We start from the raw sequence: 14942 nt of genomic DNA on the forward strand, positions 1-14942 counted from the left end.
ATATTATGAATGTTTTCAAAAAATATTTCTAAATATTTCTATAAAATATTGCATAAAAACATTTTAAAATAGTTTACTGAAAAAAATTATTTGACTTAACAAAATCTGCGGTAAAATGTGTGCAAATAAATATCAATGTAATAAGAACTAAATATTTTGTTTTTAATAAAAGCAGATTTTGTTAAGTCGAATATTTTTTTTCAGTGTAGTATATTAATTTTTTTTTAATTTAAAAATATTTTTAAAAATGTTCTTTATCGCTCGGATAATATTTTCTTATATATTAGTTTAAATCTATATTCGAAAATATTTTTAGACATGAAAAAGCGGACATAGAAACATTTTAAAAATATTTTCAAGAATTATTTTATCTTTTAAGAAATATTTATTAAAAGATTTTAAAAATATTTTGTGCTATATAGGAAGTAATCTAAATTATTTATTTTACTGCTTTTATATACCATAATTTTTGTGAATTTTAATGTAATTATTAATAATACGGTTGATGAAAAAAAAGTATTCGAGTAAAGAGAAAAACCTATAATATCGTCGTAAAGATCGATATAAATATATTCTCGCACGTTTGCGCATTAACAGAAAAATCATGGCGTAAGATATTTTTGGCACTCAGAGAAGATATATAAGAAGAATCAGGCCGATCATGATAAACACGTGCCAGACGTGGCGACTTTCGAAGCCGGCAATTTTGTCGCTTCTTTTTGCCGTTCCATCTTCCTCTCGACTTCTTTCGCGACTCTATATAAAGAGTTTCACGTACGTGAGCTGCACAACTTGTGTCTCTCTATCGTGAGCGAAAGGTTGAACTATTTCACCATAATTCTAGTGTGAACCACGCAGGACGTCCGGCAATTGTGTATTCAGGCAGTTTGCCTGTTCAGACTACTAACTTTCAATAGTCGAGCCTGCAACCTGGCTATCCAGAACTTGCGCGAATAAGTTCGAATGTGTTGAATTTGACAAAGACTCTCTTTCGCATCAGCTGTCACGTAAAGAATATTTTAATTCGCTGTCATTTTTGTACACTCAAAAAAATATTGATTTTAATATTGCCTAATAAATTATTTGAAATAGATAAATATTTCCTTGTTTTCATATAAATATTCTTATTAAATATTTATTTAATAAGAAAATCTATTTCAAAACCTATATTTATTCTTATTAAATAAATATTTATTTAATATTAAATAATTTTTAATAACATTAAATTATTTATTTAAAATAATATTAAATAATATTTATTTAATATTTATTCTTATTAAATAAATATTTAATAGGAATAAATATTAAATAAATATTTTTTACATCAAATCAATATATTATTAGTTAAAAAAAAATTTGCTAAATATTTCAAAATTTCCGAAAAATAAAAATGCATATTTCTTAAAAATTTTTAATTTTATAAAAAATAAACTCTCACGGATTATCGCCAAACTTAATACCAATTTTTCTTAATTGATAGTCTATTCATGTAAAAAAATATATTCCCATATCTTAAAATTTATAAAAGTTAGAGCAACAAAAACCATTTTTTTTTAAATTCAAAATTTTATAAAAAATAAACCCTTTCACCAAACTTCGTCAAATTCAATGCCAACCATCCTTTGATGATAGTCTATTTATATTTTAAAAATTATCAAAATATTTAAAAATTTACGAAAGTTAGAGCAACCACGGACATTTCTAAAAAAATTCAAAATTTTATAAAAAATGAAATACTTTATATAAATTTTTCTAGAAATTACAGTAAATAAAAGTATAATTTTATTTTACTTGTATGCCAAATTAGAGCGCTGCGAGTCAAATAATTTTTGAGATATTTAAAATCTAAACACAAATGTAGGTCGTGCACATACATCCGTACATACATACCCATTTTTTTTACAAATGTGATTTTTTGATGTTTTGGAACATTCTAAACACATTTGTATAGAAATCTGAAAAAAAAATTTTTTGGCAGTATTAAAATAAATACTTGTTCAAATGCAATAATTTTTTTTCAGTGTATTATTACACGTTACGTAATAATTACATTGTTTACGTTACAATATTTCGCTGATATATTTATTTTACGATGAAAGTAGAGGAAAGCCAAAGAGGAAAGATGTCTCGTTCTTTATATGTTTTTGCCTTGTCTTATGTCATTATTTAAACGCAGAGCGAAAAAGTATTGAAAGCATGTTTCTGAAATAGTTTGGCCCGGTCTGTTGGCAATGTCGAGGATGTTTCCGTCTGTTCGCCTTCGGTTAAAAACGGTAGCATTCACGGTCGAATGACAGAATTCGTAAGAAAAGAAACGGCGCGAAACACATTTTCCTCGCGACGTGTAGTATAAGCATTTTATTCCCCTCGTTTTATTTGTGTATATGTACCCCTGTCAGTCGCGTGTCAGTTTAAAATATGTATTACGCATGCGCGACATGTTTGACAAGTGCAATCAATCGCATCGATATTTCGTAGATGTATAATACATTTTTTAAATATTAATTTTATATATAATCTTAATATATTTTTAAATATATATTTATTTGTAATATATATTTCTAACATATTTTAAAAATATATTTCTAATTTTTATATTTTACTTTCTCATGGATAAAACTTTGTTTTCGTGAGAAAATTTTTTTCAGATTTTAAAATATTCAGAATGTTTCAAAACATGAAAAAAATATTTTGTAGGAAATGCCCATTTTTCCGAAAATTCAAACGTTTATAATTCAAGAACTCTGAGCTTCAGACTCCAATTTGACATACAAGTAGTATAGCACCTTTATATACTGCCATTTTTATAAAAATTTATACAGCGTCTCAGATTTTAATGCAATTTTAATTTTTCAACCATGTTTTAGATTTTAGTTTTTCAAAAAATGTCTATGTGTGATTGCCGTCAATTTTGAGATATTGAACTAAATTTTTTTACACAAATAAAATATTATTAAAGGACGATACATATTGAATTAGACGGAGATTAATGATAGAGTTCATTTTTGTTTAAATTTTTCGAAAAATATTTATTTGCGCTTTAATTTTCATAAGTTTCGAGATATATCGAGCTAATTTTTTTTACACGAATAAAATATTATTAAAGAATAGTTAATATTGAATTTGACGGAGATTGATGAAAAGGTTTATCTTTTATGAAATTTTACATTTTTGTAAATGTAAATCTTTGAATTTTTTAAAAGTATTCAAATTAAAAACTTGATTAACTTAAAACTTGAGTTATTAATATTTTTTAATTTTTGAAAAGTGAGTACACACAGAACATTAAAAAAATTTCATATGAAAAGAATAAAAAAGTAAGCTTTCTCTGTGACGAAACCAAAATTGAAAAGCCAGCTTATTCATAGAGGAAGCTTTATAAGCAAAATAAAATGATAAAGAAGCAATGTACAAGTTTTCAATTTGTACGCTTTTTTCAATATATATTTTTAATATTAGTCATTAAAATATTTTTAATAGATTTTAAATGTATTTTCTTCAGATATTTTATTTTTTACTATGCTTTTTTACTTTCTCTCAAGGCACGATTTTGATAGAGAAAATTCCTCTCATTACTGTTGACTAAAAAGATCGTTCCTTTTTTTTACATTATAAAACGCGAGAATGAAGAAAATTCTGCTGACATCTGTATGTGCTCCGAGATAATCTCGGACGTACATAAAATAGGAAGAGAAAAGGGGAAAACGATAATTTCATCGAGATTATTTTTTTAATAATTAATCAAGACTGCTCTCAAACGGACACAGGACACATATATTATGTCGCTTCGATCGGATGCAATCTTATCGGGGTTCCCGTTTTTCACCACGAAGGAAGAAAGATTCTATCGAAATACTGCAGCCGGAGATGTCGACCGTAATCTTTCGAACCTTGGGGTGATCCTTAGGGATCCGGGCAGAGAGTGGTATTGGTGCAATTGTCGTCACCGTAGCGGAGAAATTCTCCTGAAAATGTTCCAATATTCTGATCCCAACCTCCCGGCAATCGCAGCCGCTGGTAAAAAGTTCGTCCGGAACTGTTCGCCCGGATGATTCGAATTACCAACAGCATAATGCGGCTTACGCGCGTAATTTACGTAGCAATATTCGTTGCGAGGGCATCTTATATGTATCCTGTCTGATGAAACAATTATTAGAGATAATTAGATTGCATGTACGTTCTAGCAGAAATGCTCGACAATTGTAGCTATTTTTGTCGAATTTTCGAGACAATTTTTCCCTACAAATATATTATATAATTATATTTGTTAAATAAACATACAAAATTTTTTTAAATAAGTGCGAGAAAATTTAGATAATTTTTTGTACAAAATTAAGGGGATGCTGACCATGTCTGTTTTACCGACTTTGAATTCAAGGAAATTTAATTTTTCTTTTTATTGGCTAAATTTAGATGATTCTTTGTGCAAAATTAAAGGAATGCTGACCATGTCTGTTTTACCGACTTTGAATTCAAGGGAATTTAATTTTTCTTTTTACGAGAAAATTTAGATGATTTTTTGTACAAAATTAAAGGGATGCTGACCATGTCTGTTTTACCGACTTTGAATTCAAGGGAATTTAATTTTTCTTTTTATTGGCTAAATTTAGATGATTCTTTGTACAAAATTAAAGAAATGCTGACCATGTCTGTTATACCGATTTTGAATTCAAGGGAATTCAATTTTTCTTTTTGCTTAAGAAAATTCAATTTTTTTTATTGGCTATACAGATTGAAAAATCTTTCTCTACAATTAAATTACTGATAATAATGAGCGAGGAGCGCTGTAATTTCGTATAAAAAAACAACAAAAGTTAAAAAATTACAGTTTTCTTATCGGCCTCTTGCATCAGCTCATAACAATACGTATTTAATACAAAAGTTCTGCAGTTTATTTGTGCACAAAATATGGCGCTCCCAATAGAGATGACATGAAAGAATAATACAGAAATAATAAAAATGAGATTGAAAGCCTGTATCAAAAGATTCGTGCTTAAATTAATTATGAATGTATATTTGCGTGCGGAATTGATATCGAGACATAAAACAATAAAAATTAATTACCGGACAGCGCTCCCTATTTATTATTATCAGTACTTTTATTGTGGAGAATTTTTCAATCTGCATATTCAATAAAAAGTGAACCTAATCTAATTTAAAATCGGTAAAACAAAATTATGGCAGCATCCCCTTAAGAAGAGTCTTTTATATAAACATATACTCTTATATCTCTCCCTAAGGAATTACACTTTTCTAAAGGATGAAAATTCGGTTTTAATTTTTTTTCTCAAATTTGGGACAAAATTAAAAAATAAAATTTGGTAGACATTTTCTACTAGTAAAATGGATGCTTATTAACGTTTTTTAACCTTTTCGTATTCGTTATATGGGGATAAAACTAGCAATCCCTATCCATTTTTTATTAGAACTAAAAATACGCGTTTAGAATGCTTGATTAGTTTAAAAACTTTTATTTTTTTGTACATTGCACAACATTAATAGTTTGTAAAAAAGAAATTAGAATTAACATACATAGTGCTAAATGACATTTTAGATTTCGAGTTACGAAAAGTTGAATTTTAAAATAAAAAACAAACAAAACAAAATTATAATAAATATTGAAAAACATGGAATAAAAACAAAATTTAAAAAAGATGAAAATCTAATGTGTATGTTATATGAAAGACTTGCCTTAATTTTTGACAAAAAATTATCTCCTAAAATTATTCACACTTACTCAGAATTACCCTGCATAATAAAAAAATAAATAGAATAAATTAATATAATAATAAATAAAATTAAAAAAATATATAATAATAATAATATAATAAATACAGTAATAGTTATATTTATAATATATTTAATAAATATATAAATATTGACTTTTTTATTAATTTTGATAAATGCCTTTTAAAGTAGAGGCACGTGCGCAGTGATATCATCGGGCAGGCAACGTTTGATAAAAACACTTATGTTGTCTTTTAATGATTTCCTCTGGCTTGAATGACGATAATAGTATGGCGTGATTCATTTTCGTGACTGGCTCCTTAATGTTATCTTACTTTCTACCGCACGTTTGCGTGACATTGTCGCATAATCCATTACATATTATACGGAAGTCGGATGCAAATAATTTGCTCTAAACGCTTGTGATAATCTCCAGTGAAAATATTCACTTTAGAAAAGCTTAGGAAAGCTCTTTCTCTTTTTCTCGCTATCTCGCTCCTATAGAAACTCTGATTTGCGCCACTTTATTGCAAGCGAATATTTTTTTATATTATTATGAAAAAGAATTATAAATGTAGATTTTTGAAAATAATAAAAAAAAAACAACTAAAATAATGAGAACTTATAACACTGTCATACATTTGTTCCGAATATATCTCCTGTTAAACCAGAATTTCATTTTGCCCGAATTAATCAAGGGCTAATAATGTTGGCTCCAGTAATTTGCGGGGACCAAAGTGGAAGGTACAAAATGATTCTTCATTTATGGTAAACGAGGAGGACGAAAGCCACGAAGAGAATATTGGACAATGAGGTCCGGACGTTTCTGGTTGTATCTATTCCTAAAACCGTCAGCTTTTTTTGGTCTATTTGAATCACCGTCGGCTAACAAGTTTCTACTCCCTCTCTCTCTCTCTCTCTTAACCATTCGCACGCTCGATTTGATGAAGCTGCGAAAAAAGCTTCAACATCAGCTGTTCTCTCTCCGCATAGCTGTGTGCTTTCGTACGAATCGCACATGTATATGCATACATACTTCAACATTTACCCGAAGTGCGAAAGAGAGCTTTTATCGCAAAAAAAGCTTGCAATATATACGATGTAATCTGTAATTTTTTGTTCTACCCTTCGACTCTTCATACGGGGCGATTCTCTCGTCTGAAAAAAAAAAAAACAATGAAACCTCGACGAGAAAAAACTTACTAGATATATTATTGAAATTATTAAGCACACGCCCGGTCATCGCTGAATATCGCTGATACGCAGCGACTGGGAGAATGAAAAATGCGAAATGCAAATGGAACATGTCACGCCATTATTTGATCCGGATGCTCATAGGGAGTTTCTTTTTCAACGGGACAGCGCGGTTGCGATAGTGGGAGAATTTAATATCACGCGTCCTAGTTTGCTGAAGCCGAAGCGAATACTTTTTACATAAGGATAATTTTAGCTATATACACGCATTTATATTTATATATATATATATATATATATATATATATATATAACTTTCGTCGAGCGGGCAAGTCATATCATTCGAATTTAATGTTAATAAACTTTATGAAGAAAGTTTTAATACGCATTATAATCTATTAAAGCGTCATAGTAGACTGAAACCCAAACGTCAAAGGCGTTATGCGAATTTTTTAGTTTTAAATTTTTCAAATAACATCCCAGGAAAAAATCTTTATATATAACAATATGAAATTATATATAAATTTATAACATTATACATATAATCGCAAAATTATATATAAAATATATATAATTTTTATACATAATTAGATAAAAGTGCTTTTTTTATATAATTATATATATATATATATATATATATATATAATAAATAAGTATTTCTCCATATATACATATAAATATATATAATGTTTCATATATAATTTGACATGATTATATATGAATCTTATAAATATATATATAATTTTATGTATAAAAGTGAACATATTTTAGATATAATTATGTATAATTATATAATTATATATAAAAATTTTTTTTTCCTTAAGCCAAGTATAATAAACAGATTATATTGTATACTCGTAAAATTAGTGATTTCTGCTCACAAGTTTTATAAATGTTCTTAATAAGGAACGCAGTGATATATCCATATATTCTCTATATACAATATTTTTGTATTTAATGCAATATTACTTTTTATCACTTTTCTCTACCACGATTTTAGAAATAAAGCAAATTAAAATTTCTTACGCGAATATTTTCTCTAGTCTTTTTATTTACATACGTCTGTCTTAAGAAATTATTTTAATTATGCATGACATGAATTTTAATTCCGTAATATCATTTAAATAGATATTAGTCTTAATAACTATTAATAAAAAGATGCAATATTAGCGTGATTAATGATACGAGAATTATTTAATATGTCAATAATTGTAAAAATTTACAAGGAAAAATTATAAATTATTACGTACAAGATTATACTTAATCCTTACATCACTCAAATTTCGTCTTTTTATTAGTATTCTACTAAACTTTGGAAAAAAAATTACGTAAAGTAATTAAGAAAATTTTATCGACTAAAATTTTTGTGCCCAGATTTTTACATAAAAAGTACGTATAATTTAAAATAAAAATTACATCATTATCGATAAGATTTTAAATTAAAACAAAAAAAAATGCTAACAGTACATGGTGTTCCCAAGCGGTCACCCATCTAAATTAACGAAAATAGCGTTCTCAGTTTCTGTGAAAATGTTGTACATAATTTGAGAATTTTAAGACTATTGTATAGATAAAATAATACAAAACACAGAAATTTTATTTTTTTTTATTGCCTACAAATCAATTTTACATATTAATTTTTAAGCAATCTTAGAAAATTTATGTTATTTAAAATTTTTTGACATTTTCACGTTAAAGCCTAAAATTTTCCCTACAAAATGGTTTTTTAAAATTTTAATTTCGAACTTTTCTTTTCAAGTTATCGCAAATTAAAAAGAAAATGTTTATTTTTACTTTCATCATTCATAACTCCATTAAAAATCATCGTACAGCAATTTTCAGAATATAGATTCTTAAAGCTGAATCTTTGCTCTATAATATAATATAGAAACTGAATTTTTTTAACTCGTGAACGTTTTTCAAATAGGTAAATGACAAAGAAATTTGCGAGCGATTGGATTTGTTCTTTGGGTAAAGCTGATGATGTCGACGGTAATTTTGGACATAATATGCAACTTTATATTTTCTAAATTTTATGTTAAGGCAGTTAAAAAATTATGTTAGAAAGTGGTGAACAGATTATTCTACTACGGATTTTACTTTTATTTTTTATCAAAATCAAGATTTTTAATATATTGTACGCATCGATTATTTTAATATACGGATTACTATAAAGAAATTATTACAGTAAGTTTATGAGTTTTTGCCAAATTTGGGGTATTAGAAGGCATAACAATTGCAGTTGATACAATTTTTTTGGTCACTTAATTATGTAACTTTTTTTCAGAGTTTAAACAAAAAGAAGAAAACTTGCGAATTTTTTCGTTATTATCATCTATTTGTAAAAAAATTACGAATAAAAAAAATCAATTTCTATATAGATATAGAGTAAAGATTCAGCTTTAAGAATATATTCTGAAAATTGCTGTGCAATGATTGTTAATGGAGTTATGTACGATTAAAGTGAAAATAACATTTTCTTTTTAATTTGCGATAACTTGATAAGAAAAGATCAAAATTTAAATTTTAAAAAACAATTTTGCAAGGAAAACTTCAGGCTTTAACGTAAAAATGTCAAAAATTTTAAATAATAAATTTTTTACTATTGCTTAAAAATTAATATGTAAAATTGATTTGTAGAAAATAAAAAAAATAAAATTTCTGTGTTTTGTATTATTTTATCTATACAATAGTCTTAAAATTCTCAAATTATGTACAACATTTTCACAGAAACTGAGAAGGATATTTGTTAACGGTTAAATCACGTTGTTCAAGCACCAGTTTCCGTCCGATCACTGAAGTTAAGCAATGTTCAGCATGATTAGTAATTACAATTAGATAAGTTGACCTTTAAAACACCATGTACTGTTAGCACCCCTTTTTTGATTTAATTTCATATCCTGGCGATAATGATGTATATTTATTGTTTCAAATTATACATACTTTTTATGTAAAGATCTGTTTAATTTATTTTGTCTTCTTGTTAATCATTAGTTTTAATTATTTCGGTAATAATTGCAATAAAACGTTAATTTATACTGTTCATCTTCGTTATTTTGATTTTTATTAACAAATTATTTATCACAGTTCAAAATGAGGTGTCTTGTTAAACTGTTGGTTTTTTCTTTTTATAATATTTTCAATTTAAAAAAAAAAACTGTTAAAACAGTGAGAAGAAGCGACATAAACGCCTATGGATATAAAGAATTTCTCGCCTAAAGACGAAGAAATAATTTATTAAGAAATAATATCCGACTAACATCATAAGATCACATCACAGCGAATACTTTCATAAATTAAACATGACAAATTGTAACAAGTATAAATTTCTTATAAATTTTGGACTCGAAGTAACGGATTATTAGTAATTTTGAAAATATTATGATTTATTTTTTTGTAAGAATTATAAACTACTTAACATTGTTATACTGAGGAAGACCGCGTGTTGTTGAAAGGTTTATATGGAAGGTTTTTTTGTAATTTTAATAAATTGTTTATGGAATAAATTTTGGGTACAACATCTTAAATATTGCTCGATAAGTTGGCCTTTTTTTGAATACATTTGTTGATTTAATATATTTCTTTTAATAAATTTTATTCTGGTACATGTACTCATTTAATTTCATTAATCAGATTTGAGGATACGTATATATCTTTGACATTATTAAAAAAAAATTGGAGTAAAGATTTCTGATTTAGATCGGTTATTAGTACTGTATTTTTTTTATTCAATTTATCTCCATATGTCGCATCTGTCATTTAACATGATGAAGTATGAGTCCCAAAATTTTCTCTCTGACAAACGGAAATTTTCTTAAATATGACATAAATTATTTTAAACAAACGCATTGAACAGGGAAAAATTTTTCAGAAAAAATCGCTAATTCAAAAATATCAAATTTTTGACTGTAATAAAATAAATATTATACAGGATAAGACATTCCATATTTTATCCTTTTCAAACATTGTGTCAATTGTTCTCTGTTTTAGAGATATATAGGATAAAAGATTACATTGATAATTAAATAGAAATTTAGTTATATTTAATTAAATATAATATATTTGTCGTGATAATTTTAAATTGTTTTATTTTATTCTTATTTTCTTTTAATATATTATTTCTATATAAAGTCGAAGGATAAAGAAATGGAAAATAATAAATAAAATTAATTAATTTTTTTCAATTATTATAATAGATTATTATAATAATCGGATTTAATTGTATTTAATATTAATAAATATAAAAAAGTAAGAAAATATACTTGGAGAACATACACCAAAACAAAAAAGGAATTAATTTATTTATATGATTAATTTTAAACCTATATACAGGGTGTTTCAGAGCTGGCGGAAATATTTTTAATAGCAGATTCTTGGTATCATTTAGAAACAATTTTTGCTTAGTAAAAATGTTGAGCGAGATCATCATTTTTAGCATGTTCTTAATTTTTATGTATTTCTCTAACTAAGCCTGATATTAAAATTCTATTAAAGCAAACACTATCTAAAAGTAACTGAAGAATGTAGTTCTGTTAATATTTTATTTCAACAGGGCTTAGTTTTTAAAAAAATATTTATTTTCAACTGCTTATAAATCAAAAATTACTGATGTCTCGACATTTTCGCTGAGGAAAAATCATCTCCGAATGATACCAGGAATCTGCCATTAAAAACTTTCTTGTTAGTTCTGAGACACCCTGTATAGATGTACATGATTTATGCTTAGCATTTTTATAAACGCAAATTAAAAACATATTTTTGTTTCTTCCTAAAAATGTTATTGTAAATACATGATAAAAACATCAAACTCGAAACAAATTTAAACAGATTTAAGTTGTGTATGTTTGTTATTTCAACAGAAACATACATTTGTTCAAGATCATATTTCTTACATTTAATTAGAGTCTTTTCTTGCGCGATCTGAAACACATCTCTCCGTAACACACGATTCGCGACAGTAAAGAATATAACATATATCGACAATGGAAGAACGACACTGGATAATGAGACATATCAAACCGATAAACGTGCGTGTACAATGCGAATATTGTACTATGGAAGAGCAATTGCATAACAACATTAACACATTTAGGAAACACATATCTACAGATCATAGAGAATACTGGCAAGAAAATATAAGAAAATTCAAACGGAATCCGAATCGTTTGGCGGCCGGAGCCTTCTACATAACACAAAATGAAAAATGGAACTGTAGCATGTGTACTCAACAATATGATTTAGCTAGACCTGCTTTGGAGAGGCTAATAGAACATTTAATAGATCGACATACTCTCACTCAATACAATCCAAGTCTCCACGGATGGATTGATACCAAATATCAACAGTTCATTACAAGCAATGGAGTAATTGTGTTACAATGCGTAGGGGAAAATTGCGGCAAAATATTTTCCATAAACACATTGACACCAAAATTATTCAAACACTTGGTTCTTCACCATCGCCTTGCTCCTCCAAGTACAGTAAGATTTTCATCCAACCGCAGAGAAAGAAGATGAACAGAAGCAGAGTAATGGTAAATTTTTACAGTGACTTTGAAAACTGATATAATATTATTTTTTAGCCCTCCTCAATTACTTGCATACATTTTTATAAACAATAAACACGTTGAATTTAAATATTAGAATTTTTGTGTTAAAAATTACAAACATTCGAATCAGTTATATCGCATAAACTTGTATTTTAGAAGCTTTATAATAAATGTCTAATTATCAACTTTATTTGGCAAATTTTACAAATATTATCAAATGTCGATTTATAATTCACATATAATTTGAAAATTTCTTTTTTTATTTAAATATCCGAATCTTTTTTTGGGTCTAACAAATATTTACAAATGAATGCTCGAGTTCTCTCAAATAAATAAATTATAAGGTAAAGTTTAATAGTAACAATTTGAACCTGTTCATATTAAATAACTCACATAATTGAAAAACCGTCAAATTTATTAATCTAAATTTTTTTAACAATTAAATTTTTTATTTTAATGTAGGTTAACAAGTCTTCGAGTTAACGACTCAACAACACACACAGAGATTTCGAAAAAAATTATGAGGACATTGCATTATCATGGACTTAGACAATTATTTACTATATTTATAATTAACAGCATCGTCGTTTTAATGAATTAAATCGTATTCAGGGTAATTCTGAAATAAGACAAAACTGACATATCATATACACAGCGTAAATGATCTTATAATTATATCAAATTAAGTTAGACACAAACTTATATTTTATTAAAAATTTAATTCTTAATTGAACATCTATAAACATTAATGGATATCTTATTTATCTAGATAACTGTCATTTTTTTAGTATTTTATATAACATCTTGTATAATCCATAATTATGTTTTCTACAAATAACCATTATCTTTTTTGTATTCTATATTTCGTGAGATCCATAATTATATATTTAGATATACCGATACAATAAAATATGTTTAAAATAAAATGATATTATAATTGTATCAAATAATCTAAAATCATATATTCTAATTAGACATCGCCATACATTAAAAAATGTCTCTTATCTAGATATCCATTATTTATTAATTATTACATATAGTTAATAGAGTTAACATATTTATATTTTAAATAACATATTATATATAATATATAACATACATGTATAATATATTTATATAAATATGTTATATAAATATTTATATATACTATATATATATATATATATATATATATATAATATCTCATATATCTATCATTATATGCTAACAGAAATAATTTTAACTAAATTTACTATATCTTATGCGGATTATAAATATAATATCTTATAAAATCTTTAATAATAATATTGAATTGTGGCTTTGTTTGGACGAGCAAATATTAGATAAAAATATTAATCGTGTGTTCATTCATATTAGACGAATTACATGAAAGAATTCGACACTAACAGTTTGTTTTATACTGATGACTAATTGTTTTTTAAAGAATAAAAATGTGTTTAATTAAACATTAAGAATACCAATCGGAAGACTGCCTATATCATACTTATAATAGGACCATCATTGCTCACGACATTTAAAAATTATAGATTATGTATTTGACTAGTTAATGCGTGTGACTTAATAGATTTCAACAATTTGTAAAAAATTATTTTAATATAATTGTAAAGACACAAGTTAGTGTCGAAACGTCTCATGTAATTTGTTTAATGTAAATACAAACATTGTTAACTTTTTTTGTTACGTCCAATATTTTCTTGTCCAAAAGCCACATTTAATACTATTATTATATATTAATTTGTACGAGCTATAAATAATTATATTATATTTATAAAATCTATATTATATAATCTAACAAAAAAATTTTAATAAAATGTATTAATAACGGTGTACTAATAATGTACATAATCTTTTTTGATACAAATAGAATTTCAATATGTTCAAATAAATATATGTGTTCTTATACGATACTATTAATGAAGAGATAAATACATATAATCGATGTATTAATTATTATTAATAAAATAATATTTTACATGATCACAGTATTATATTTTCTGCTATATCAAGCAATGGTGTGCTTACATTTATATCATTTGCAATAACAGTATTAGTTCTAGTGTTAATGACTTTTTATAATTAAATTAATATTAATATAATTAAATGCACATTAAAGAAATAGTTATATAATTCTGATTATTAATAGAATCTTTATTGTTTTAATTATTAATTTTTATCTATATATATATCAAATATTTCAAATGCAGTTTTAACTTAGCGGTCGTAATGCAAACTTTAACGCAATAAATTTTAAAAACGATAATTATTTAACTCCTTATTACAATGTATATAATAATAGCAGCAATTTAGCTTTATTTATAATAACATCGAAAAATGGAATAACTGTATCGTACACGTACAGTTATATGCTTTATAAATTCGCGAAAAAATTAAAAAATGTATCGATATTTTTATGTAAGTATAGAATTTTTTATTTACTATCTAGTTATTGTTCAGTCATTATTATTGGAAATAA

At 25.8% G+C, this 14942-nt stretch overlaps 1 protein-coding gene across 1 annotated transcript; it reads left to right on the plus strand.

The window, feature by feature from the left end:
• The first annotated feature begins 11847 nt into the window (after window positions 1-11847).
• Window positions 11848-13190, plus strand: LOC146724941 (uncharacterized). Its single transcript, XM_085485902.1, has 2 exons — window positions 11848-12454; window positions 12932-13190. Exon 1 carries the CDS (start codon window positions 11904-11906, stop codon window positions 12435-12437), a length of 534 nt encoding a protein of 177 aa, XP_085342028.1. The 5' UTR covers window positions 11848-11903; the 3' UTR covers window positions 12438-12454; window positions 12932-13190.
• Window positions 13191-14942: the final 1752 nt, after the last annotated feature.

This window comes from Nylanderia fulva, unplaced genomic scaffold (assembly GCF_048542155.1).
Source record: "Nylanderia fulva isolate GAGA-0341 unplaced genomic scaffold, ASM4854215v1 Scaffold11, whole genome shotgun sequence".
NCBI lineage: Eukaryota > Metazoa > Arthropoda > Insecta > Hymenoptera > Formicidae > Nylanderia > Nylanderia fulva.

Bases quoted from the DNA above. Each gene is read 5' to 3' on its own strand.
- LOC146724941 (XM_085485902.1), top strand. From the start codon at position 11,904: ATGGAAGAACGACACTGGATAATGAGACATATCAAACCGATAAACGTG.